A 26,202-nucleotide genomic window follows, 5' to 3' on the forward strand; every position below is an offset into this window, starting at 1 on the left:
GTTGGCCGTTTATCCATCGGTGATATTATTGGGTACATAAGCCTCGCTCTATACTTTCATCAAGGTGTTCCTGTGTACCTCTGAATTCGGTAATAGTGACAGGACAGATATCTAAGCAAGGACTTTGTTTAGGTGATCAACAATAGAATACTCTTTCGCCTGTACACTCCGCCATAGGTTATACAGCCCGGTCTCAATGACAGGTTGCCTAGCAGTGGCATCCTTACTTGAACCTCCCACTATTTTAGTCGTCCCTTTTCGTCGAGCCTCGGCGACATAATCCCAGGGTATTTCTTTTGAGTTGAATAGGGGTGTGGTTGATACCGTTACAGTAAAAGGTGTGACCACTTCTACTTCAAATGGAGCGGAGGTGGCTACGGGCGGAGTTACTTCCACCTCCAATGGAGCTGATGTAGTGACCTCAACATCAATAGCTGTCTAGGTCTAAACCATGATAGGAGTAAGTGTAACTGCAACCTTAAAGTCATCGCCTTCTCATATAAGCCCGATTGACCTCTCAGGGTCCCATTCCTCATTTGTTTCTATAACATGTACACCGTCACCCCTATGATCAGAGAGGGAATTGTTGCGTACATTAGGTGTGGCTTCCTTTGCTTGTATGACCTTATTGTCAATGAGTGTCTGGATCTTATCCTTCAATTTTCGGCACTCAACAATGGTGTGCCCTTTCATACCGGAGTGGTATGCACAGGTTTTGTTCGGATTGACCCATTGGGATGGATTTTCTAGTGTCACAGCGGGAATAAGAGTGACGCAACCTGTGGCCTTTAACCTTTTATACAAATGGTCGATAGGCTCAGCGATGGCGGTGTATTGTCTAGGTGGCGTACGGTCAAAGTTGGGTCTTTGTCTTGGATAATTTTGGCGAGTTGGTGGTGATTGGAAATGGGATGGTTGGGAATTGTAGGTATGATGGACAGCGGCTGGTTGGGAATATCTAGGAGATGAAGGTTGATATGTAGGTGGCAACGCTTGATATGTGGGCGGAGGTGTTTGATATGTGGGTAGAGGTATTTGGTATGTGGGTGGGGGTGTTTGGTGTACAAATGAAGATTTTGGACCGTAAGCCACCATTACTGTTCCAACCCCTTTATTCTTTAACATGTCACCTAATTGGAGTGCCTTATTCGTGGCTTATAGTGCCTTAAAATTTGTTACCATCCCGCTTTTGATTCCTTCCTCGATCCTTTCCCCGAGCTTGATGATATCCGAGAATTTGTGATTTTCGATGACCATCAGTCTCTCATATTATTGTGGATCTTGTGCTCTGATAAAGAATTTATTCATCTGTTCTTCATCCAAAGCGTCCTAACTTTGATGGCTTCCGACCTCCAACGAGTAGCATATTCGCAGAAAGTCTCAGTAGGTTTCTTCTTGAGATTCTGAATGTAGAACACATCCGGTGCATTCTCCGTGTTGAACTTGAATCAGTCCATAAAATCCGATGTTGTGCTTACCCAATTGGACCATTTCTTGGGATTATGGCTGATATACCAAGACAAATCATCCCCAGTAAGGCTCCTCATAAAAAGCTTCATTCGAATTTTTTCATCTTTTCCATCCCTGGCAAGCTTGTCACAGTAGGTCCTTAGGTGAACCCTGGGATCACCTGTACCGTCGAACATTTCAAACTTGGGAGGTTTGTACCCTTATGGAAATTCTACATCAGGCTGTATACACAGATCTTCATAGTCTAAATCCTCTATTCCTCTGTCGCCTTCAACACCTTGAACTCGGCTTGTTAATTTCTGGAGTTCTTCAACCATGTTCTTAATGAGGAAGTCCTTTTCGGAGGGTTCTGGTGCACAGGAGATTGGCTGGGTAGAATGCGGTATAGTTTCCACGTATATGGGGTTGCTTTGATGGGTTCCAGGGACTTGAGTATAGTTGTGGTCATTGGTGGAGTTTTGTGGATCAGGAATGAGTGGTGGTGTATTTTGGGGAGTGTGATAAGTTGTGGAGTTGGTATCGGCAATGGATTGATATTTTGTGGTGGAGTTGGTATCGACAATGGATTGATATTTTGTGGTGAAGATGCATATTGATTTGGTATGGAAGGATTTTGCGGCTGTTAGTTTTATGTGTTCTGAGGAGGTGTTGGATTCTTTGTGTTTTGTTGGTGGATATCAGGGACATTGAAGGTGAGTGACAAGTTTGCCAAATTGCGGACCTGCTCAAGTTCTCCTTGCATTTCTAGTATCTTTTGTTCAAGTGTCAAAACCAGGTCATTCGGGGCCGGAGTACTACGACCGTCGGAAGTCTCTACGTTCTCACCGTTTTCCTTTCGTATTCAACTTAAGTCGCCCATATTTGCTTTCCCTCTGATTTTTGTGTTGCTTGAAGGAAGAGGAGGTGAAGGGCCTCTAGATCTGGTATGATATGCTGACGAGCCCAGTATGGATGAACCGACCTATGGGGATTGGAATAATAATAAAAATAAACAAAAATAAAAAGGTAACAAGTTATTGAGGATCCTGAAATGTTTGCAGTATTTAAACCATATTGCGAAATATGAACTTGTATCCTTATTCGGGAGCCTCGTTGTGCCCGAGGTAGGCCTAGCGACAAATAAATTTGGAGAACTTCAAATGCCAATAAATGCCTCATTTCATAATATAAAAGTAGACGAATCCAAAATAGATGCTAACTTTATGAAAAACAAGTCACTACTGGCCCTTGGTCTTATTAAATTTAAGAAAAGCAAGTAAATCTAGTCTATTTGGTCCTAGAAGGACCTTCTCCAGATTCGATATTTCGAACTCCATCAAGCGAATCTCCCAGCTCGCGCAGTCCCAGCAGCAAGTAGGCTCGGGCCAGATGTCCTCCCCCGGCTCCTTCAGCATTCTGATAGTTTTCAATCTTTTTTATGACTTTTCCCTATAGCTCCTCTATTCCTCGCTCCAAGTATTCTAGTTTCCTGTTGGAAGTGACTGCCATCTCTTTCCATTCCTCGATCAACCTCACGTTCCTCTCATGTATCTCCCGATACTCATTCTTAGAGTCGTGGACTCTCTTGCAGAGCATGTTGTATTTGACTTGGGCTTCAGCTTCCTCGTCTATGATTTTGTTCCTTCGGCCAGTCCCTGGTGTCACCGTTCCTTTCAGATTGTCCTCCAACCATGCAGGGTAGAGAGGCTGCCACCCTGTGTGATATCTGTCCGGCTCAATAGTGCTCTTTTCCACAATGATTTTTCAGTGCCACATATACTAAGCCTGACACTTGTAAGGTATATCATCGTCTTGTAAATCTGCCCTGAAATGACTCATCTTGACGACCCTTAGTACAACCTGTTTTTTACCTACTTGCCTGATAACTCGCATAGGTACATATGGATATATCCCTCTTAACCCGATCAATACCAAATGCAGAGCATCCCTGGACCTGATAATGAACTCGTCCGTTGGAAACCATTTAACCATCCACTACACATGTCCCTCGGTCAGATTGTTGAAACACTTTACCCATTTACTGGCACTTTCCGGCTTAGCAAATCTGTCCGGAATATAGGTCATCTGCTTAGGGTGATGGAAATAAATGTGGTTGTTCCAAGCCCTTCGTGAAATTTTTTGGTGATAGCGACCCTTTTGGAGATGCTCCAACAACCATAACTGCAACAATAAATTGCAACCCTTGAAATGCTGACCCCTCTCTGAAAGCGCTTCAGGGCCCTGTAGATATTAGCTATGATCATGGGGACTATGGTATATGTTTGTCCATTAATCCCCTCTATTAGAGTTTTGGCGACCATGGCCAACCTAGTGTGGATTCTTCCATTTTCATTGGGAACACTATCATCCCTAGAAAGCACACAACGAACACGAACACTCTGTGGTGGATGTGACCCAGTGAAGTGAGGGAAATCTCATCATGATAAGTGCAGAAAGACTTTCTATGGCCATACCTCTTGTAGAGATATTCGAAAGGTATGTAGGAATCCTTCAAGAACACTAGGTCGACATTCTTTATCAGCCCCATCATCTTCAAAAATCCTCTGCTCGTACGGTTTTCCGGCACCCAAACCCCAAGACTGTCCTAAGTCAACCCTGCAAGTCTTCATATTTCCTCTAGAAGCAGTGTCATTTCTATGTCACCAAAACGGAACACAACTCTTTCACTATCCTAGAATAGGGTAACAACCTCGATCAATTTGTTGTTTGGTTCAATATCTAGCAAGGATGGCAAGTTACCCAGGTACTTTTTCATATGGTTCTTGTCAGTTGAGGAAAGATCTTCCTACCAATCTATCAACAATGGAGAGATATTGCTAACCATACCGAATCTGGGGACCTCGTGCCTCATTTTTGCAAAACAAAAAAGTTAGGCCTTACCCCCACCAGACTCGACTATTTTATACATTTATGATCAGCATATACGCATTTAGTCCTTCAAATTAATGCATAGAACGTGGTTGCATCCGTTGGGATTATGGAAAACCCGATGGACTTTGGATAAGGCTTATCTAAAAGGATCATTATGTGGACAACATAACTGACTCGACTAGGTTTCACCATGATGCATGCACAATTTAAACAGAGTAAGGATTCTATGGGGTTTTAGACTAGTACCCTCAAGCGGACAACTTGACGGGAAAGGCACGGAACCGTCGACTGCATCGCTGATCGATGGTTTTACCGAAAATAAGCCTTTCCGAATGTAAGGGTTATAAATAGGAAGAGTGCAACCACTCATTAAAGCGTTTCTATGGGATTTGATACGCAAGAGGGGAATATGATGTGGAGCATGATTTATGCAGCAGTTAATAACATGTAGGCATGTATTTTTATGTAGGAAGAAATAAATACAGCATTTAAATAATTGAAAAGACATTTACAGAAAACGAAAAACAAAGAGACAAGTCAGTTTCAGGGATAAAAAATCATAAATGCTTAAAATAAGTAGACAGTGGAATTCAAATAAGGGAGAAGGTACGGAATAAAACATGCTTGGACTAATTCATAAGAAGATAAGTTTGTTATGGTAAGAGCCTAAAGGTATCCCCAGCAGAGTTGCCATGCTGTCGCACCCCCTTTTTTCCTTCCCCTGTTTGATAGGGGAAAGGCCCGGGTTTCGACATTCACGGGGTGTAATGACTCATTTCCTTTTGGTAATTAGGTATTTGAAGAGTCGCCACCTAACAGATTATGGTGCGTTAGGGCACCTAGAGCGATTAACTCTTGAGTTGCTTTGCATTACCAAAGATTAGGGTAAGGGCTCGAGGTAACATCGAGGGGAAGGTGTTACGCACCCCTCTTGGTCCACAACTGTGGGTCCCGACCGAACTTATATTTACAAATTAGTCCATATAAATAGTTGAATCAAATAAGTTACAAGTAAAACACTTTAGATAATTCGAGTGACAAGATAAAGGTTTGAACAATTTTAAATAAAGAGAGAGGATTTGGTAAAGAGTGGTCCTAGGTTGTTTATCCTATAGGATCACCCCACGCAATATCTGGTAAACACTCCTCAATGAGGGACTACACGTGACATTAACGCGTAGTCATCATATCACATGTCTACTCTTCCCATCCCCTTATTGGTCATGCAAAGCAAGTGTTTGGTCATTGATTCCTATTGCGTGTTGCTACCCGCCCCTTCTTAATGGTCCCAGAGGGAGTTAGGAACTCTACCTTTAGGTAGTTCTAGATGTACCCCTAAGGTTTAGAAAGGCGAAAACTCTAAGGCGACAATCAAAACATTTAGGACTTTCACACATAATGGGAGTAAATAAGAGGCTCAAAGTTTCTTCATCAAACAAACATACAAGCAGCACGACTAAAACACAGTTAAGGTTTTTATTAATCAAAATCCTAAAGTAGGATCTCTAAGTGACTATGCAGAAACAAACCAAACTTTTATACCCAGAAGTTATAACCTAGTAGTTGCCTAGGGACATTTTTTAAAAGCTTATTAGAATCAGAAACGTTAAGCGACAGAGACAGCTTCAGGGAAATGCAGTTTTTGAAAACGCCTGAGGCTTGCCTATGTGCAGAATACTGGTATTTATAGAAACAAACAGGTTTTCGAAATAAACTCCTTTAATACCTATAGGCATTATATCTAATGAGATTGAGGCGATTTTGAAAGAACTTGTTTCAGGAAATGTTTAACACTTAATAACACCAGTTTTAAAAAAAATAAACAAGGCGTACTGAAGTTGATTTGTTAGTCTAAATTAAATTACCAAACAGAATTGCGAGTAGGGATCCCTATAGGCATGATATCTAGGCGTATTACTGATTTAAGACAATTTGCAGCAACATACAAAAAGACTTATTAGAATTGAATCGGAGTTGATTCCTATAGGCATGACATCTGACATCTATATTTGAACTTATTTAAGGCATGATTGTTTGGGACCTATAAGCATGATTTCTAGTATGACAAAATGCAGAACCTTATGAATGTGATTTCTACTTGATGCAAACGGAATTAGAAGTGAGATCTTATAGGCATGATTTCTATTAGGCAAAGCAATCAGATTCAAAAGAGCAAACCTATGAGCATGCTTTCTACTTATGCAAGCAGTCAGACTTAAAAAGATAAGGTCCTAAGAGCAGGATTTCTACTTGTATTACCCTTTAAAGTATGCATCTACCCACCCTTTACTAAATACCCCAAATATCTGTTTATAAATTATTACATGCCAATGAATGAATTACATAAGTAAAATAGAAAATCAAGAAGCTATTCTATAGAGAGCCTGCAATTAGGCCCATGTTTCCCCAAAGCCTCCAATGGTCTCATAAGCCTCAATTCCATAGACAAATCTGAGTCTAGGTGCATCAAAGTTCCCTAAGGGTCTCAAGGACCCGGGGTAGTGCTTACACCTAGACTTAGCAACCAAGAACTGAACCAGTGCAGTGTGGAAAGGCCAACCTCAGTATGGCAGAGTTTAGAGGGCTCTCAAAAGGATCCCAAGGCAGTACACATGTTAGAGGGGGCAGAACTTATTGACAAAGAGTAAAGTGAAAGTGCAAAACACAAGTTGAAAAAGGTTTATTAAAGACTTTATTAGAAAGCCTATTTTGAAAGCAATTAGTAAAGCAACAAAGATTGTTTGAAAAAGAGGTTGGAGTAGTAAACAAAGCTTAAACACCTTAAGATAGGATCACACACAGCCAGTTTACATAATCCAAATGAATTCAGTAGTCACACAGGGGTCAAGGGGTTTGGGACACATAGACATTCGGCTGCAAAAACATGACCCAACAAGGGTCTTAGGACTTGTTTAGACATGCTCAGAAACAATTGACACTAGCATAGTCACAAACTAGTCAGGAAGAACACAAACATATAGAGGGGTAATAGGGGTTTGGGGATTCATAGTATATAGAATGGTAAGTACACAACAAGTAAATACTAAATGGTAAGGCATGCTCAGAAACACACATAAGGGGAGTATACTAATTCTAAAGGAAGTGGAATAACAATAACATGCTGATAATGTAACTCAACTACAAGTTTCACAATAAAACCACAAGTAGAAGCAAACTAGAAATAAGAGAAACTGAAACAATAAGAGAAACATGTTGTTGTTGGAACATCAAATTGAAACTAAGACATACTGGTGAAGAGAAAAGTAAGCAAAATGAGCGAACAAGATAGAACAAATGATTAGCCTTGGCTTGCAGCTGGCTAACAGTAGAAAATAGCACAAGAGAGAGAGAGAGAGAGCAGAGATTTTTAGTAAGAGAGGTAGTTTTTGAACCCAAGTGTTCGTGTCTGTTAATGAAAGACTTAGGATATTTATAGTTTTGAAGATAGGCAGAAAATAATGTAACAAATAAAGGTTTAGCACAATTTTGAAAGTAATCACAATTAGAATCCAATTAATACAAGTACACCCTATTTAATCAAGGAATCACAACTTAAACGGATACCAACAGAGACAATCAAGGAAAGAAAATCAGTTGAGAAAGACTGATTTTTACCATATAAGTGGTGGTAAAAGTATAGAGCATATGATTGAGTCTAAGTACACAATATACCAATTAAGGAAAAGATTCAATAACAATGAAGTACCACATCAAATAAGGAAATGGAATCAGTCAATTTAAACATACAAGTAGAATTTTAGGGTTTTGAAAGAAAATCTTGAAATCAAACAATCAATTAAGGAAATCAGAATCAATCAAGAGGGAGTCTTGATTCTGTACTTCAACATATAAATAGAGAAGAACGATCAGGCATAGCAAACATGCAAGGTCATCCATATGGACATAAAGAAGAAAGAGATGAACAAACAAAATGAACACAATCATACAGAAGTGACATAAGTAGGCTAAAGACTTAGTAGAAAACCCATTAGAAGCATGGTGACAAACAGAAACTTAACAAAATCAAGTAGTCATGCCAACACACAGAACCAAAGCAAAGAAGATCTTAAAAAATTAGGCTTTTTAACATAGGCGAGTTAAAAAGCAGTAGGAACATAAGATCAGTCAAAATAAGCAAGGAAAGAGGTTTAATCATAAAGAGAAATTGGTTAAAACAAGTGTAGAAGAAACTCCGAGAAACCCTAATTTTAAATAAAGTAAAACGGCTTGCAGTTGAGGATCTTTCAGAAGAAGTTCGAGAATAGAGCAAAACATAGGAAGAAACAAATTTAAAGCATTAAAAATAGCACAAATCTAAGATATTCAAACGAGAATTAGGGTTTCAAAGGAAACCTAAATAGAAACGAAAGAACCTATTGTAAACTTCACAGATCGTAACATATATGGTGTGATTTTTCCCAAAATCACACCGGAGAAGCCATGAACAACAGAAACAGAAACCCTAAATCCAAATCGGCATGGACCAGGACCCTTGAAGTCCTCAGAGATGATGAGCAATGCGATGAAAGACCCATTGGAGGCTTGGGGTTGAAAGGTGGTCGTCGGAGATAACCGGAGAAGGAGGCGGCGGTTGAAGAATGATTAGGGTTAGGTTAATATAGAAGAGAGACGATAGCATTTGAAGGAGGTGGGGGTTTGGAAAATGAGTAGGGTTAGGGGGTCGATTAGGAATTAAAAAGGAAAGGGAGTGGACCGTTGATCTCCCAGATCAACGGTCAAGATTCAACCTGGTAGGTGGGTTCCGGGTTTGGGTAGGTGTTTATGGGTTTTGGATCAGTTTAATTGGGCAGGAGATTGGGCTGGGGAGGGGTCCGATTTTGGCTAAAATTGAAAGCCAAATCTGGCTATTATTTAAATAGCCACTTTCCCTGCTTTAATTTATAATAAATAATAGGTAATTTCTGAAAAATAATTTAATGTGCCAAAATGATTTAAAATACATAAGTACCAATTTTACGCATATAAAATATAATTATACCTTAAATGGGCTAACATTGCAATTATATGCAATTTAGCTTACAAAATACCAAATGTAATTAAAAAAATGCATAAAAATTATATTAGTCATATTTTGGCATAAGTATAGAAATTAAATGAATAAATTATCATAGCAATAATTTAGAAAATATTTATTGGGGATTTTATGAATAAAAGGGGAGAAAATAAATCAATTTAAATCCTTAAAATTATAAAAACCTTGTGCATGCTCATATATGCATATATATGCTAAATATATAGGGAAAAGTGAGTATCAACAATACGGTGTTTTCCCTACTCCTGGTATGTCAAGGTCATCCCTTCTTTCTTTTGGTATGGTCCAAATTATACTAAAGAAACGAGCAAATGCACAGTTTTCATAAAATACTCTATTCATAGCGATACTAGGGGTGTCCATATTCTTGATTCCCCATGAAAAATATTATTATCTTCTGCTCATGGGTCTTAGAATAATGCACAGTTGAAAAAGTTTATCTGAAAGAAATATTAAGATTATTACGTATTTTTCATGCATTTCACTCATTTATACATGTGCATTTACCTATGACCAGATGGAGTTATATATGTAAATATATGTATATGGGATATGTGAAAAGGTTACGGCATTATATACGCACCACCACCCGATCAGCTGGTATATGTTGATGATGTTGCCCATAGTGGCCGAGACGATATGATGGGATGCCCTTAGTGGCTTGATGATATTATGTACACCCATACATATTCATAGCACAACATTTATACGAACGTTCATGACATTATAAATGTTTCAGAATTAATAAAGTTATTCAGATTTAAAGATGTGTTTCTGTATTTTATGTTTCATATATGTCTTTTACGTACTAATTTTCATGCCTTACATACTCAGTACATTTTTTGTATAGACGCCCTATTTCACGGGGCTTGCGTTCCATGCTCGTAGGTATAGGTAGGCAAGCTAACGGTCCCCCTTCTTAGTATCCCTGATCAGCGAAAGTTGGTGTGCTCCACTTCATCCGAAGCTGCTTTTGATTTGGTATGATACGTTTGTATATATATGTGTATGAGTATGATGTGGCTCAGTCCCGTATTTGTAGAGTTATGTTTCTATTAGAGGTTTGTAGACAGTATGTCTAGTTGGGTTGTATTTAGCCTTGTTGGCTTTCAGTTTTGGATGTATAGTTGTCTATTGCAGCCATGCCGGCTCACCCACTGTATTCTGCATGTATACATACATATGCCTTGATGGTAGGTTTCCTTCATGTAAGTTATTTTCGTAATGCATCAGATGTTATTCAGATTCATATCTTAGACGCATGCTTAGGGGTTTTTGACAGGTAGGACTCAGGCACCCGTCTTGGCCCATCAGTTTGGGTCATGACATATTGCACAACTAGTATCAGGTTCAATACTATCGTATCTTGATTTTGAAGAATAACATGCCTTTTGTATTATGATTAGTGTTCAGCATGCTAAGATTTCCCTGTTTCATTAAGCAGTCGTCTGATCATGAGTTTTGCTCTATTAAGTTGTTCTTTTCATTGGTTTTCTATGATGAACCTTCTATGTGTTGACTGTACTTTGATTGCTTCTTGCCTGAATCTTCTAGACGTTCATCTAAGGTTCCCTAGAATGACTCTGAATCATGTTTCATTATAGAAACTTTTCAGAATGGTTTACTATCCTATGTAGTCAAATAAGCCACTTTCAAACTTTGTCATTAGAACTATGAGTATAAATTTGCCTTATATGTGTCTTGTATGCCTTCCAATTTAGCATGATTTTGTTTATACCTTGACCGGAGTTGCTACTACTTTCACTTTTAAGAACTGAGTGTTTAAGTTGTCCAATTGATTCTATTAGTCGTTTGCTACTCGTTTGGTCAAGTTTGGCATCTATTTGGGTAAGTAAGTTAACTGTTGGGCCTGGAAGAGGGCCATATGTGTTGTTGAACTTGGTCACTGGATTCAAAGGAACTCTAGTTGTTTTCTTGTGAGCCTATGGTTTGGGCATGCTGCTTTGTCCGGGAGTTAGGCTATTGAAGGCCTTGGATATCCCCAGATTACTTTGTATTTGTCCTATGATTCCCTTAGCGGGTTTGTACTTGTTTTCGTCTATAGTTTTTCATCTTTAAGTATGTATTATTTCATTCTAGGCCTGTAACTATTTGTAAACTGAATGATGGGGAGATTAATGAAAAAGGGGGCTGGGGTATTCTAGTGCTTGTGTAAAAGGGTAGAAAAAGGGTTTATGTGTTATATTTGCTATTTCATTCAGCATGCCTTATATGTTATTTAGTTTAGTGTGTTGTACACTAATAGAAAGCATGTCTATAGTAATCGTGCACACACTTCACTTAACTTGTCAAGACATGTTGGCTCAAGTAATTGCTATTTTTATTTCCATGTGTACTACTAAATGCTTCTAGATACCATGCCTATATGATACAATAACACATGTTTTGCTAATGTCCACCTAGATACCATGTCTATAGAGTTTCAATTAATCAATCAACTACTTCTATTTCTCTTAGCACGTTGCTCCTTTAGACATCATGACTATAGGATCTCAATCAACTAATCAATAACATTGTCATTCCGTCGCATTGCCACACTTGGACGACATGCCTATAGGAGTAAAGTAAATAAAAATCAATTTTAGTTGTTAATTACTAGAAATCCTACCGATAGGACATTGTCGCCTGCCTAATAAACATGCCTATCACATCAGCACATGTAATTCGGACAGTTTTACTGCCTCCTTGCACCAACAATTTAGAAATCACGCTTGTAGAATTTGCAACGCCTTAATATGCTAAAATTCATTGTCTGTACATTGCTGGAAATCTAGAATCATCTAGAAACCCTGCCTATAGGACTTTAAGTTATGATTCTAAAATTATATATTGCCTAAATTGCCCGTGTGCATTTGTTGCTTATTTGTGATGGCTAACTTGAGCTACGTGAAGTCCTATATGTTTTGATTGTCGCCTAGTTTTGTCATTTTAAGTAACCTAAGCTGAGTCTAGAACCACCAACTAGAGGTCCAAAGTCTCATGTACCATAGGCATGGGATTGTAGTGCACACATAGGGTATGAGATGAAATAATTGCATAGCATGAGATGATAGTATGTGTCCGATGAATAATATGAGCAACCTTGTCACGACCTAAATCTCTCTCCGTAGGATGCAGTGATGGAACCTAGCCTCTAATACTAAGTAAGCCTAATAGTTGCAGAATAAATGAAATAATAATAGAAATAACGGCTAAATCTTAACAACATCAGAATATATTTAGATAAAGAAGGAAAGTTGCCGCTTGGCATATGAAAGTAAACCAAAAATTCGGGTATAGACAACTCCCAAAACCCGGTAGCCACAAGTCACAAGCTCTAACGAATTGTTCTAACAGTCTCTATACAACAACATCTAGGAAAAATAAAGAAGAAACAACATAAAAGGATAGAGGGGGACTCCGACGTCTGCGGATGCTAGCAAATATACCTTTTAGTCTCTGTAGCAGTAGCACGACTCTCTACTAATAGTAGCACTGTTGGGAGGTACCTGGATCTACATACAAAACATGTGAAGAAGAGTAGCATGAGTACACCACAACGGTACCCATTAAAGGCCAAGCCTAAGCTCGGTAGAGTAGTGACGAGGTCAGTTCAGGGCCCTACTTGGATTTAATAATTAAAGTAGTATATAGTAATATAATGAGAGATTGAGATTTTAGCAATGAGGAATATAAAAGAGGAAACTGCACAACAAATAGGGGTAAACAATAGGGGGCACTCCCGAGGTACCGCATCGTAGTCCCAAAAGTAAATACTCAATAGGGGATCTCTCGAGGTACTGCCTTGTAGTCCCAAAAGTAAATATGCAACAAGGGATCTCATGAGGTACCGCCTAGTAGTGCCAAAAGTAAATATGGAACAGGGGATCTCCGGGATACCACCTCGTAGTCCCAAAAGTAAACACACAGTTCGAAACCGATGGAACAACGAATTCACAGCAGCTAAAGACTAAACACAAAATGAAGGAAAACATGAATTCAACTAAGCATGCTGCATAGATTTCAAATAAAGCATTTAAGACACGTAGACATGTGAAATTAGACTAAACATGATAACTACACATGCAGGGATAACTCAATTAAGATATAAGAGGTTACTATTCAGCAAAAATTGGAGTTTTAACAATTCGTCCATCTGCACATTCGTCACCACACATACATGACACTTACATAAAACAAATTATCATAATAATACCAAATCCTATGGGGATTTCCCCCATACAAGGTGTGGCAAAACGCTTACCTCAAACCAAGCTCAATCAATCAATAAGAATGCCTTTTCCTCGACTTTCCGACTCTGAATGGCCTAAATCCAGCCAATAGAAATTACATACTACAAATATAACTATAAGCAACTAACCTAATTAATGAAATCAAGACTTTAACAAGAAATTAGAAAATCACCCCAAAAAGTCAACTCGGGTCCACATCTAGGAATCCAGTAGAAGTCACAAAATACGAACGCCCATTCAATCACAAGGTCACCCATACCAAAATTAGTCAAATCCGATACCAAAACCTCAATCAAAACCCCAAAATTCGGTTTAAGAACTTTTCAACTTTTTCCCCAAAATGTTTAACCCAAATACTTAATGAGACGACGAAATTAACGATGGATTAGTGGATATTAATAAAAAAACAAGTAAAGAATCCATACCCAAATGTTTCCTTTGAAAAGCTCTCCAAACCTCGCCTCAATTCGAGTCTCTATCTCAAGTTATGAAGAAAATGGCAAACCCTCGATTTTGAAATGTTTAAATCTGCCCAGGTGCTATTTAATCGCAATCGGGAAATAGCCCCGTGTACACGAAGCACAACTCAGCTGCCCAGAAATTAACCTTACTCGAAAATGGAAAACTCTTTGTGAACTCGACGCACTGGCCCTCAGACTTATGCGATCGTGAATGACACTATGCGTTCGCAATGAACAAAGTGCGTGGCCTAGCTTCTGCCTCACATAAGCATAAGCATATGGATAAGCATAGAGACACACCTAAAGTGGTGAAAATATGAGGATAAGGGATGCGCATATCATGCTTGTCTCCCAAGTCGCATCCTCGACCGGCTGACCCCTCCACTGAACCTTCACTGAAGTAATTTGATTTCACCTTAACTTCCGCACCTGCCTGTCCAAATTAGCCACTGGCTCCTCAATATAGGACAAGTCCTTGTGCAACTAGACTGAGCTACAATATAACACATAAGACGGATCACCGGGATACTTCTAGAGCATAGAAACATGGAACACTAGATGAACTTCTGCTAGGCTAGGAGGCAAGGCAAGGTCATAAGCAACCTCCCCAACTCACTGCAACACCTCGAACGGGCCAATAAATCTTCGGCTCAGCTTTCCCTTCTTACTGAACCTAATAAGACCCTTGTATATGGCAAAATCGACAGTTCTATTTTACGATCATCGAGGCATCTCGAGGATTTTCAGCGTTTGACTCCAAGGGTTCTCGGAGGTCGACTTCGAGGTACCGTAAATGAAGACCGGCCACGAGGCAGTGCAAATTATTGGTCTTGGCGGATCAAGGTGAAGTTCCTAAGGCGCGTGCATATAGCTGGCCAAGTCTAATGGACTAACCAAAAAATCGAATCAAGGCATTAAATGGTTGTACCAGCCCCATATCTTTGTAATTAATGTTTTTTGTACTATGTTGGGATTCACCCTCATATATTAAGGGATCCTTGTCATTTTGTAGAGACCTAATGCTCAATACTAAATACACAAGAACATTCTTTCTGCTCTCTAACACATTCTCTTGGTCTCATCACTTCATTTATTGCTTATATCTATTGTGTTCTATTTATTGTTTATTATTGGCCATAAAGAGCCATTATTGATTTTATTATAACTGTTTGTCTCCATCGACCACCCCTGGCGAACATCAGTCTCAACCCCGAGGCCCTGAATAAGTAATCTCGAGGCCTCGATTGACAGTGATTCGGTTTGGTTAACATCTTGTCTTAAGCTCATATCTTGATTCCAAGTACCTCACTTAGCATCTATTGCCTTAATAACTAGCATTAAATCAGATCACGTATTTTTAGAACTACAAAATCAAATTTAATTGTTATTACCATTTTCACGGTAAATAGTTTGGCGCCCACCGGGGGGCTAAATATAATAGTGATTATTTTCTTGCTGGTTTTACTACACAACACAAGTCATCTTTCACACTTTTTCTTGTCCGAGATCTTTGATTTCAGGTCAAAATGTCTGACTCGAAAAATGGAGGCAGAAACAACAATCTTGAGGACCACGGAGAAAATGGTATGGATATTCTAGGCATCGGTGTACCACCACGAAAACCTGAGAATGCAGCAGAACCAATTCCCGTGGACGCGGTCTCACGCGATGACCAACATATCGATATAAGCTCCCACACTAATAGGAGGTGCACCAAGGAGACCACCAAGAAGCTTAGAAAACCCCTGCTAGGGAAGAACGGGAATAACCTTCACGTTATTTTTGAAATATTGCAGGCACAATAGCTATCGATTGCTCAGCTGCAAAGTCACCAGAAAACTCCTAGCACGGTAGCGCCGAGGACGGCTCCCCCAGCCGAGCAGGTACCGGAGAGATCAAGCAACAACGGGTCAGAAAACGACCCCACCATCCACAACAACAAGGACCTCACCAAGAGGATCCAATCAGGCGAGAAGAAGATAGAAGCCAACGACAAAAAGGTCGAGACATACAACTCCAGGGTCGACCAAATTCTTGGCGCACCCTCGATCCTGAAAGGTGTAGATTCAAAGAAGTTCATACAAAGGCCATTCTAAGAGGAAGCGGCTCCAGAACTCATTTCAAAGAAGTTCAGAATGATAGACCTTCCGAAATACAATGGAACCTCAGACCCCTACGAGCACATTACTGCTTACACTTGTGCAGTGAAGGGCAACAACCTAAAAGACGACGAGATCGAGTCTGTCTTGATAAAAATGTTCGGGGAAACACTCTCGAAAGGGACAATGATGTGGCATCACAACCTAGCTCCTAACTCTACAGACTCATTTGCCATGCTGGCAGACTCTTTCATAAAGGCACATGCCGGTGCCATCAAAGTAGCAACAAGGAAATCCGACATCTTCAAATCAAGCAGAGGGAGAATGAGATGCTGCAAGATTTCGTATCTCGCTTTCAAATGGAACGGATAGAACTACCACTAGTCTCCGACGACTAGACAGTGCAAGCCTTCACTCAAGGTTTGAATGAACGAAGCTCGGTGGATTCGAAGCAGCTGAAACAGAACCTAGTCAAGCATCTTGATGTGACCTGGTCGGACATTCGCAACCGATACCAGTCAAAGATCAGGTTCAAAGATGACCAACTAGGAGCTCCCTCGGGCTCAGTATATTCCAGCAAGCTTTTGGAAAAAGAGCCAAAGCCAAACAAAGAAAGATACCCACCATATACTGAAGATAAAAGAAATACCCTTGAGGCATAGCATACCCCGCAATGATCGAAGGATGGACCGAGGCCAGAATCCTCGGGGACTTGTCAATAGAGCTAGGTTCAATAGGTACATAGAGCCAACGGAGGTACCTCGCCAGTCAGAATATAACTTTAATGTCGATGTATCAAACATCGTGTTTGCCATCAGTAAAATCAGAGACACCAGGTGGCCTGGCCTGTACAATCAGACCCTTCACAAAGGAACCATAACTGAGTGTGTGAATTTCACAACACGCACGGTCACAAAATCGAAGATTGTCGACAACTCCGGGAAGAGGTAGCCCAACTACTCAGCAAAGGTCATCTCCAAGAATTCCTCAGCGACCAAGCCAAAAATCAGTTCCAGAAAAGAGAGACGTTCAAAAAGAGAGAAGCAGATAAGCCGCAACACGTCATCCATACGATCTTTTGAGGTATCGGTGCCCTGCAGGAACCCACGGCTAGGAGAACAAAAACATCCCTCGACAGGGATAAGTTTTATCGAGGCTCTATCCCAGTCCCATAATGGTACACTAGTAACTTCTTTTCTTGTGGGTCCAAGTAGCTCGACCAATATTATTAGATCGAAGGTGACAGAGCAGCTCGAGCTGCTTGACCAAATTATGACTGCCTTTCGAAGTCCTCAATGGACTCAACACGGAGAACAAAACAACGAAAGGGAAAACCGCCAGACCAGTCAATGTGGCCGGTGCAACCCAAAACACCAATATCTCCATTATCAAAGGGTCTAAAGGATAAACAAATAGTGAAATAGCGACCACGAGGCATGTTCTTGGCTGTACCCAAATGAACAAAGCAGAGGACTGTACCGCGTCCTCATCACAAGCGACTAAAACATATCAGGGTTCGAAACACCGCCGACACATCCTACACTAAGGTATGACCGTCTCCTTTTTTTCTTTCAATTACATTCTACACTAACCTGAATACAGGTATCCAATTGAAACGGCCAAAGCACTTTCCAACTCGCAGGCCTTAGGTTTCAAAAAACATGTGTTTTACTTTTTTCCTTTGACCGAGATTTCATCCCAAGAATGGGTTTTACCGGTAAGGTTTTTAACGAGGCAATACACATATGCTACCTAAGGAAGTCTCAACAAGTATTCAAGGCTTCTTTTGTAATCAATCTCGAATACTGGGGAGCATTCCCCCAGAATGACACCTACTCGGAGAAGCCAAGATATACCGAATGGGGTCTCGATAGGAAAATAATGTACCAGGCCAAACGGTCGAATGAACCGTGTGCGCATAGAACAACTGGGCCCTTAACAGCAAAGGCATGTATACTTCTACCATGTAATCAAAGAATACTTACCAAAAGCATCCTGCGTTTCAAGAAAGCTCGATATGTTTTGCAAAAAATGGCCCTAGAGCCGAAAAAACGTTCTGAATACTCGCGACTAGCGTCAACAACTCAAAATAGTATGACCCCTAGGTCGGAGCTTCAAACTCGTAAGCCCTCAATGAGGCAACATCAAGATCACAAAGTGGTTCCATATCCAAAACTGTCCCGAACACTCGGGGATGGCGTAAAAAACTCAAGGCCACATGGCCTCCTGGTCGGGAACTCCGAAATCGTAAGCCCTCAATGAGGCAATACCAAGTTTACAAGTAATGGCTCCCAAGTAGAGAAATCCTCAACGACTCGGGGACTGCCATCAACTACCATCTACATCGACTTATCAAAACCCGAGGCCGTAAGAACACATGCGGGTAGCCTCGGTCTCGTATGACCTATATAAGGCAATAACAATATCTGTAAGACCTCAAGCAAGGCATAAACCATACTTGTACCAAGTATCCAAAACTATCAGACCTCCAAGGCATGTAAAACTTGTAAAACCTTACTAAAGGCATAAACTTGATCTAAATGTTAAGGCTATATATCGAACTTGTAAGACCCCTAAAAAGGCATACCCTCGATATAAACACCGAAACTACTTCACTCGGGTCTGAAAGGCTCCATCCAAACACAAATAACTACGCTCATTAGGCTGTACTAGCCAAACTAACGCAACTCGGGGATGCTCGACCATCGCTATAAAATTGCAGGCCTTCAATTACTTCGAATATACTTCGATAAGAACCGGTTAAACAGGCTACCCTCGACATAGGAAAAAGAGCTTCGACCATGTCAGCTCCTAAACACAGGCTTCGAGATACTCAACCTCCAAGCCAAACCTCCCAAGGTGCTCGATCATCGCCATATAACGACTCCCAATCGAGGTTTTTTATTAAACTGTCAAAAAGCCAGGCAAACACTATTTCAAAAAAATCCTTATCGAGGGAAAATAAAGCCTACATAAAAGGTCGCATTAACCCAAGGCGTAAGAGCCACTATCGCCAGCCCACGTAAAAGGTTGCATCGACCCAAGGCATAAGAGCCACTATCGCCAACCCACATAAAAAGTCACGTCTACCCAAAGAGTAAGAGCCACTGTTGCCAGCCCAAACAAATGGTTGTACTGACCCAACGCGTAAGAGCCTAAGGGCCAGCTTGAAGTTCAAAAACATGAGGGTCAAATGAGCTCTAGTCAATACCTGACTCAGAGACTAAACTGAAAACAGTTGAACAAATATAACTAAGAGCACAAGCATAAGAGCTTGAATGTCGACTTATACTAAAAGGTCGCATCGACCAAGCGCGCAAGAGCTTATGAGCAAGCGTAATGAGCCCCAAGGCCATACTATGTATCTAAGGATTCCTTTTTACTCAAAGACCAGTTCATCTAGCTAAAATATAGGAAAAAAGAAATACAGGAAAAACAAAACCACGAGGTTTCCTCTTTATACATACATGCGAAAAATACAAGCTCCATTTACAACGTAATCTGAAAGAACTATATACGGATATAGAAAAGAAAATCTACATCCCACTTGGGGACTATGGCCCGTTAGCCCCATCCTCGTTACCCTAGACATCGGATAGAAGGACTTTAGCATCATATTCTTCCGCCTTCGCCTGCTTTATCTCTTCCGAGAGATCAAAGCCCCTGGCATGAATTTCCTCGAGGGTTTCCCTCCGAGATTTACACCTCACATACTCGTTATTACTGCTCTCATGGTCAAGAGCCTTCCTCATCTCGATTCTAGCATTAGCAGTGCCCTTGAAATAGAACACCACTTTCTAGTCAGCCTTAGTACGGCTCATTATAGCCTCATCCTGGGCATGCACAACCTTGGCCTTCACCTACAAAAGCTCAGACTCGAGCCTTGTGATCACAATTCGCTCGGACAGAATCGTTTTCACGAGCGTTTTGGATTTGCACCACAAGGGCAGAAGCCTTAGCCAAAGCACCCTCCTTGGTTGCAACTTGGGCATCTACCTGAGCCTTCACCTCGTTAAACTCACGCTTGACCTAGCCAACATCGCCCCAGAGTTGTTCCAGCTCCTCTATATTGCTCTCTAACTGAAATATCGATATATTATTCTCCGAAAGTGAAAAGGGAAGCATACAACAACACAAAATGGAGGTTACCTATTTTTCGAGATGGCTTTCATAGTTTCGACATTGATCCACCTCGCACCGCAGGTGTGAGCACGTGATTTTGCCCTATATGAATTGCTCTTATAAAATCCCAAGAAAAATAGGTTTTTTGGTTAAATATTTGCCATTTTAGGAATATTTGTAGAATTTTCTTAATTATTTGCATTTTTTCTATCCCTCAATGTCGTTAGCGCTTACGCGCTGCAAACGGTCATGGATGAGGAGGTTAAGAGGCGCTTTTGGGAGGGCTTGGACGAAATTGTATGTAGTATTCCACCTACTGAAAGGTTATTTATTGGAGGGGATTTTAATGGCCATATTGGGGCGGCTGCTGGTAGTTATGGCAAGGTGAATGGTGGCTTTGGCCTTGGGGATAGGAACGGAGGAGGTATTTCGCTATTAGACTTCGCTAAGGCTTTCGAGCTGGTGATTGCGAACTCGACTTTCCCGAAGAGGGAGGAGCATCTGGTTACTTTTCGAAGTTCGGCGGTGAAGACTCAAATCGATTACCTTCTTCTCAAAAGGCATGATAGAGGGTTGTGCAAGGATTGCAAGGTTATCAAGGGAGAGACCCTCGCAACTTAGCATATGCTATTAGTGATGGATATCGACATTATGATGATGAGGAAGAAGAGGTATACTCATGGCCAACCGAGGATTAGATGGGGAGCTTTAACCAAGGATAAAGCCCAAGATTTGGAGGGGAGGTTATTTGCTATGGGAGCTTGAAGGAGTAGTAGAGACGCGAGCACTATGTGGTCAACGACGGCAAACTATGTGAGGGAGGTGGCGAGAGAGGTGCTAGGTGTATCGAAGGGTTTTTTGGTAGGCACCAAGGAGACTGGTGGTGGAATGGCATAGTCCAAGGTAAAGTGGAGGCGAAGAAGGTAGCGTACGCAAAGTTAACAGGGAGCACAAGCAAGGAGGAGAGGAGTGAAAATAGAGAAGGGTATAAAGTGGCTGGGAAGGAGGCAAAGTTGGCGGTCACGGAGGCTAAGAATGCAGCGTTTAGCCTTCTATACGAGGAATTAGGGGAGAAAGGCGGGGAAAGAAAGTTGTTTCGGCTGGCTAAAGCGAGGGAGAGGAAGGCCCAGGATCTGGACCAAGTAAGGTGCATCAAAGACAAGGATGGTAGAGTATTGATGGGGGAGTCCTAGATTAAGCAGAGATGGTAGACATACTTTTATAGTCTTCCTAATGAGGAGGGGGACCGGTATATAGCGCTAGGGGACTTGGGGAATTCGGAGAGTCTCCGAGATTTTAGGTATTGCAGGCGCATTAAGGTAGAGGAGATCATGGAGGCTTTGCATAAGATGAGTAGGGGTAGAGCGACCGGGCCAGATGAAATTCCGGTTGAGTTTTGGAAATATGTGGGTAGAGCAGGATTGGAATGGCTGACTGGGTTGTATCAATGTAATTTTTAGGACGAAGAGGATGCTGGAGGAATGAAGGTCGAGCACAGTGGTGCCGTTGTACAAGAACAAAGGTGATATCCAGTGTTGTAACAATTATAGGGGTATCAAGTTACTTAGCCATACCATGAAAGTCTGGGAGAGGGTGGTAGAGGTGAGGGTGAGGAAGACAACGTCTATGTCCGACAATCAGTTTGGGTTCATGCCGGGCCGCTCCGCTACGGAAGCTATCCACCTTATTAGGAGGTTAGTGGAACAGTACAGGGATCAGAAGAAGGATCTGCACATGGTATTTATTAACTTGGAAAAAGCATATGATAAGGTTCCTAGGGAGCTGCTCTGGAGATGTCTTGAGGCGAAGGGCGTTCCGGTAGCCTACATACGAGAGATCAAGGTCATGTATGATGGAGCTATGACTAAGCTTAGGACTGTGGGAGGCGACTCGGAGCATTTCCCGATTGTTATGGGATTACACCAAGGCTCTACGCTTAGCCCGTTGTTATTTGCCTTGGTGATGGATGCTTTGACACACCATATTAAAGGGGAGGTGCCATGGTGTATGTTACTTGCTAATGACATAGTTCTAATTGACGAGATGAGGGTCGGTATTAACGAGAGATTGGAGGTATGGAGACATACTCTCGAGTCTAAGGGTTTCAAATTGAGCAGGTCTAAGACAGAGTACCTGGAGTGCAAGTTTAGCGTTAAGTCGAGGGAAGTAGGCGGGGTCGTGAGGCTTGGTCATAGGTCATCCCCAAGAGAGATAGCTTCAAGTACCTTAGTCGATGATTCAGGGGGACGAAGAGATCAACAAGGACATCACTCACCGCATAGGGGCAAGCTGGATGAAATGGAGGCTTGCATCTGGATCCTTGTGTGACAAGAAAGTGCCACCGATACTCAAAGGTAAGTTTTATAGAGTTGTGGTTAGACCAGCCATGTTGTATGGGGCAGAGTGTTGGCCGGTTAAGAACTCCCATATCCAGAGGATGAAAATAGCAGAGATGCGGATGTTGAGGTGGATTTGCGGGCACACTAGTATAGACAAGATTAGGAATGAAGATATTCGGAGGAAGGTAGGCGTCGCCCCTGTGGATGACAATATGCGGGAAGCGAGGCTCAAATGGTTCGAGCACGTGCAAAGGAGAAGCCTTGATGCACCGGTGATGAGGTGTGAGTGGTTGACCGTGGTGGGTACGAGAAGAGGTAGAGGGAGACCTAAGAAGTATTGGGGAGAGGTAATCAGGTAGGACATGGTTCGACTGTAGATTTCCGAGGACATGGCCCTTGATAGGAAGGCCTAGAGGTCAAGCATTAGGGTTGTAGGATAGGGGTAGTAAAGCTTTCCGGTAGTAAAGCTTTCCTCTTCATACCGGGGGTGAGGCGGGGTTGTATTAGGGTTGATCTTAAATGGCTTGCAGTTTATGTTAAACCCACACTATTCTTGTTGTTTATCTTAGCCCCGAGCCTTAGATTCTGGTTACTGTTATTGCATATCATTCATCTTTTGGTTTTTATGCTTCTATTACTATTACGGTTTCTACTGGAGTTACAAATGAATTTTTTTTTCTTGTTTTTTTATTTTATTTTTGTCTTTCTGAGCCGAGGGTCTATCGGAAATAGCCTCTCTGCCCCTATCGAGGCAGGGGTAAGGTCTGCGTACACATTACCCTCCCCAGACCCCACTATGTGGGATTTTACTGGGTTGTTGTTGTTGTTATTTGCATTTTTTCTATGCATGTTTAATTTATTTAAATCACAAAAAAATACAAAAAATATTATGCATTGCATTTAGGATTTGTTTTTACATTTTTAGAATTAATCAGTAATTATTTGTTTTATAAAATTTGAAAATCACAAAAAATAACTCATTTTACATTTTTTATCTTTTAATTTTTAGTTTATTGATTTTTCTCTTTTAATTTAGAATTAAGTGGTGTTTGTAATTTTTATAATTAGTTAAATAGTTTAATTTCATATTTTTAGATAATTTAGAATTTTTAATTATTGGGATTTTTAATTAAAATAAAGGGAAAAGAAAAGGAATTAAAAGGATTTTTCAGAATTAGGTTAATTAACCAAAGACCCCAAAATTTGACCCAAACCAGTCCAAATCCTACCCAAACCCAGGCCAAAACACCAGCTAACTCGGCCCAGCCCCGTTTAACCCCAAATGACACCGTTTCATGTGGACTTGATCAGAGCCGTTGGATTTTATCAATCCAATGGTACGGAACTAAACGATCCTTCATCTTATAACTATCTGAATCGAGTCGACCCACCCCCAAAACAAACAATTCACTTTATTTCTTCCGTATCTCACCTTCACCCTAAGAAGCCCTAACCGCTCATAAATCCCACGTCACCTCCACCATAAACCACTACAGGAAATCGCCTCACGGCGGTTCCGGTGGTCCAATCGCCCCAAAAATGACACCATGAACTCCCCTTCACCTCCCTATTCCAAATCTTCACTACCTTTCCTTCGAATCATGCCCAAGCTGTTCGAATATTGGATTGAAAATCTGGCTGAAAACCCTAAATGCTCCAAACCTCACCATTTTAATACCACAGACTCCCTTCCCCTCCTCGTCTTAGATTCCCAACTAGTCCTTCCAAAATCCCCGCTTATTGGTTTGAATTTCAGATCTAAGAGTCAAACCTAGAAACCTTAATCTTCCCAAAATCGACCCCAAAGCTCCTCTGCTTCTCTTTTCTTTTAATGTTAAGGCTCCCAGAAGTCCTTTCTTTCATGGAGATCCAGTCAAAGCCATGCAAAGTCGGATCTCTTGAAAGAAAAGACTTTCGTTGGTCAAGGCGAAGACGGAATTCAAAGGTTTCTGTCGATTGTTTCTTCCAGTCACCATGGTAAGGTTCTGTCGTTTGTTTCCCCTTTCTTTTCTTCTTTCTCTTCCCCTTCTTTCTTTTTCAAATGTCGAGTCAGTTTTCCTCATAGCTTGATTTTCAGTTTTGTAAAAAATTGATTATTCTTCGGATTGTTTAGTTAGTAATTTTGTTCTAGGCTGCATTAGGTTGTTTTGGTTTCGGAATCATTCCGTTTTTTGTTCAAAGTTTCATTTATTTTGCTAATTTGGTTTAGTTCAGGGTCGACCTAGCTTATAGGATAATTAGCAGTTTCATTCATGTTTTTGAACACATTGTTCGATTAGCCTTAAGTTTGGTTTGATTCCATGTTAATCTAGGGTTTATTATGAATTGGTTTCATGTGAAGCATGTTAAATATGGTAGTTAATTCTGATTTCTTTAGATTAATTAGGGTTAATATTAGAAGTAAAAACTGTTTGCTTGATCTCTTCTTCTTCTTCATGTTTCTATTTGTTGTCTAATTGATGAAAACTTGAATTAGATTAATTAGGTTTCTTTTATCAGTGTAGTTTGGTTTTAGTGTCCTTTAGGGTTAATTAAATAAGCAATTGATCAATTGGTTAGTTTTAAGATTGAATGAAACAACATGTTTTGTTTCAGCATTAATATGGGTTTTTGATGCTTTCTAGTTTTGTTTAGCTTGATTTGGAAATTAAGGGAACCTTAGGGGTTTATTTGAATTTAAAAGTTATGATATAGTAACTAAGGGGTAAAAAGGGTTTTCTACTTAAGATAAAATTCAAAAATATCCTAGAAAAGGGTACAAATGTCCCAGTTGTTAAAAAGATGTTGGAATAATAGGACAGCTGTACCAAGGAGTGTACTATTATCCCTTAGGATAAGAAATATGCTAAAAAGATATCTTTCCCATAGGCAACCTATATATAGGCTCAATCTTTCTGAAATATACAGATTTGGATACACATTTTTATTAGTAATTTACTGAAAAGGTTCTATTTCCTCTGAAAAGTTCATACTCAAAACAACCTTGAAAAACTCCAAAAAATCTATCATTCTTTACAAGTTTTGAAACATGTTTTGAAAAGAGAAGGTTTTCTTGGTCTATTAGTTGGGGTTTTATGGTTTCGGCTTTTGTTCTAGGGTCTGATGCTTGATTATTGGGTCTGTTGAAGCTGTTTGGTTCATTGTTGCTATTTTCTGCTTCTGAGATCTCTCTATCAGTCTCATTTTCATTTTCCTATTACTTCACTTCTGTTTCAAGGTACATATGGCCATCTCCTTGTTTGATTCTTTTGTAATGTAAGTTTCATATGAATATGAGTTGTTTCCCTTTGTTTGGCATTGTTTGTATATGTTGTGAGTTTCTTTTATATGCTGAAAGTTTTTCTTTCTAAGAATGCATTTGTTTTCTTACTTCAAATGTGTGTCATAGTGTCTTGTTTCCTTCATTAGACTGTAGCACTAATTCTCTCTTGCTAGCATGCATTTATGTTTTCTTCTTGCACTTATTAAACAGTATGTTCAAAATTCTCCTGTCGCACCTCCTTTTTCCGCCCCCGCGAGAGTGCAAGGGAGTTT

The 26,202-nt window shown here is 40.5% G+C and overlaps 1 protein-coding gene across 1 annotated transcript; it reads left to right on the top strand.

Moving 5' to 3' along the window:
- Nucleotides 1-20,578: 20,578 nt before the first annotated feature.
- On the top strand, nt 20,579-21,855 carry LOC138868638 (uncharacterized). Its single transcript, XM_070146201.1, has 4 exons — nt 20,579-20,791; nt 20,899-21,000; nt 21,106-21,471; nt 21,790-21,855. Exons 1-4 carry the CDS (start codon nt 20,579-20,581, stop codon nt 21,853-21,855), a joined length of 747 nt encoding a protein of 248 aa, XP_070002302.1.
- The last annotated feature ends 4,347 nt before the right edge of the window (nt 21,856-26,202 follow it).

This window comes from Nicotiana sylvestris, chromosome 5 (assembly GCF_000393655.2).
Source record: "Nicotiana sylvestris chromosome 5, ASM39365v2, whole genome shotgun sequence".
Lineage (NCBI taxonomy): Eukaryota > Viridiplantae > Streptophyta > Magnoliopsida > Solanales > Solanaceae > Nicotiana > Nicotiana sylvestris.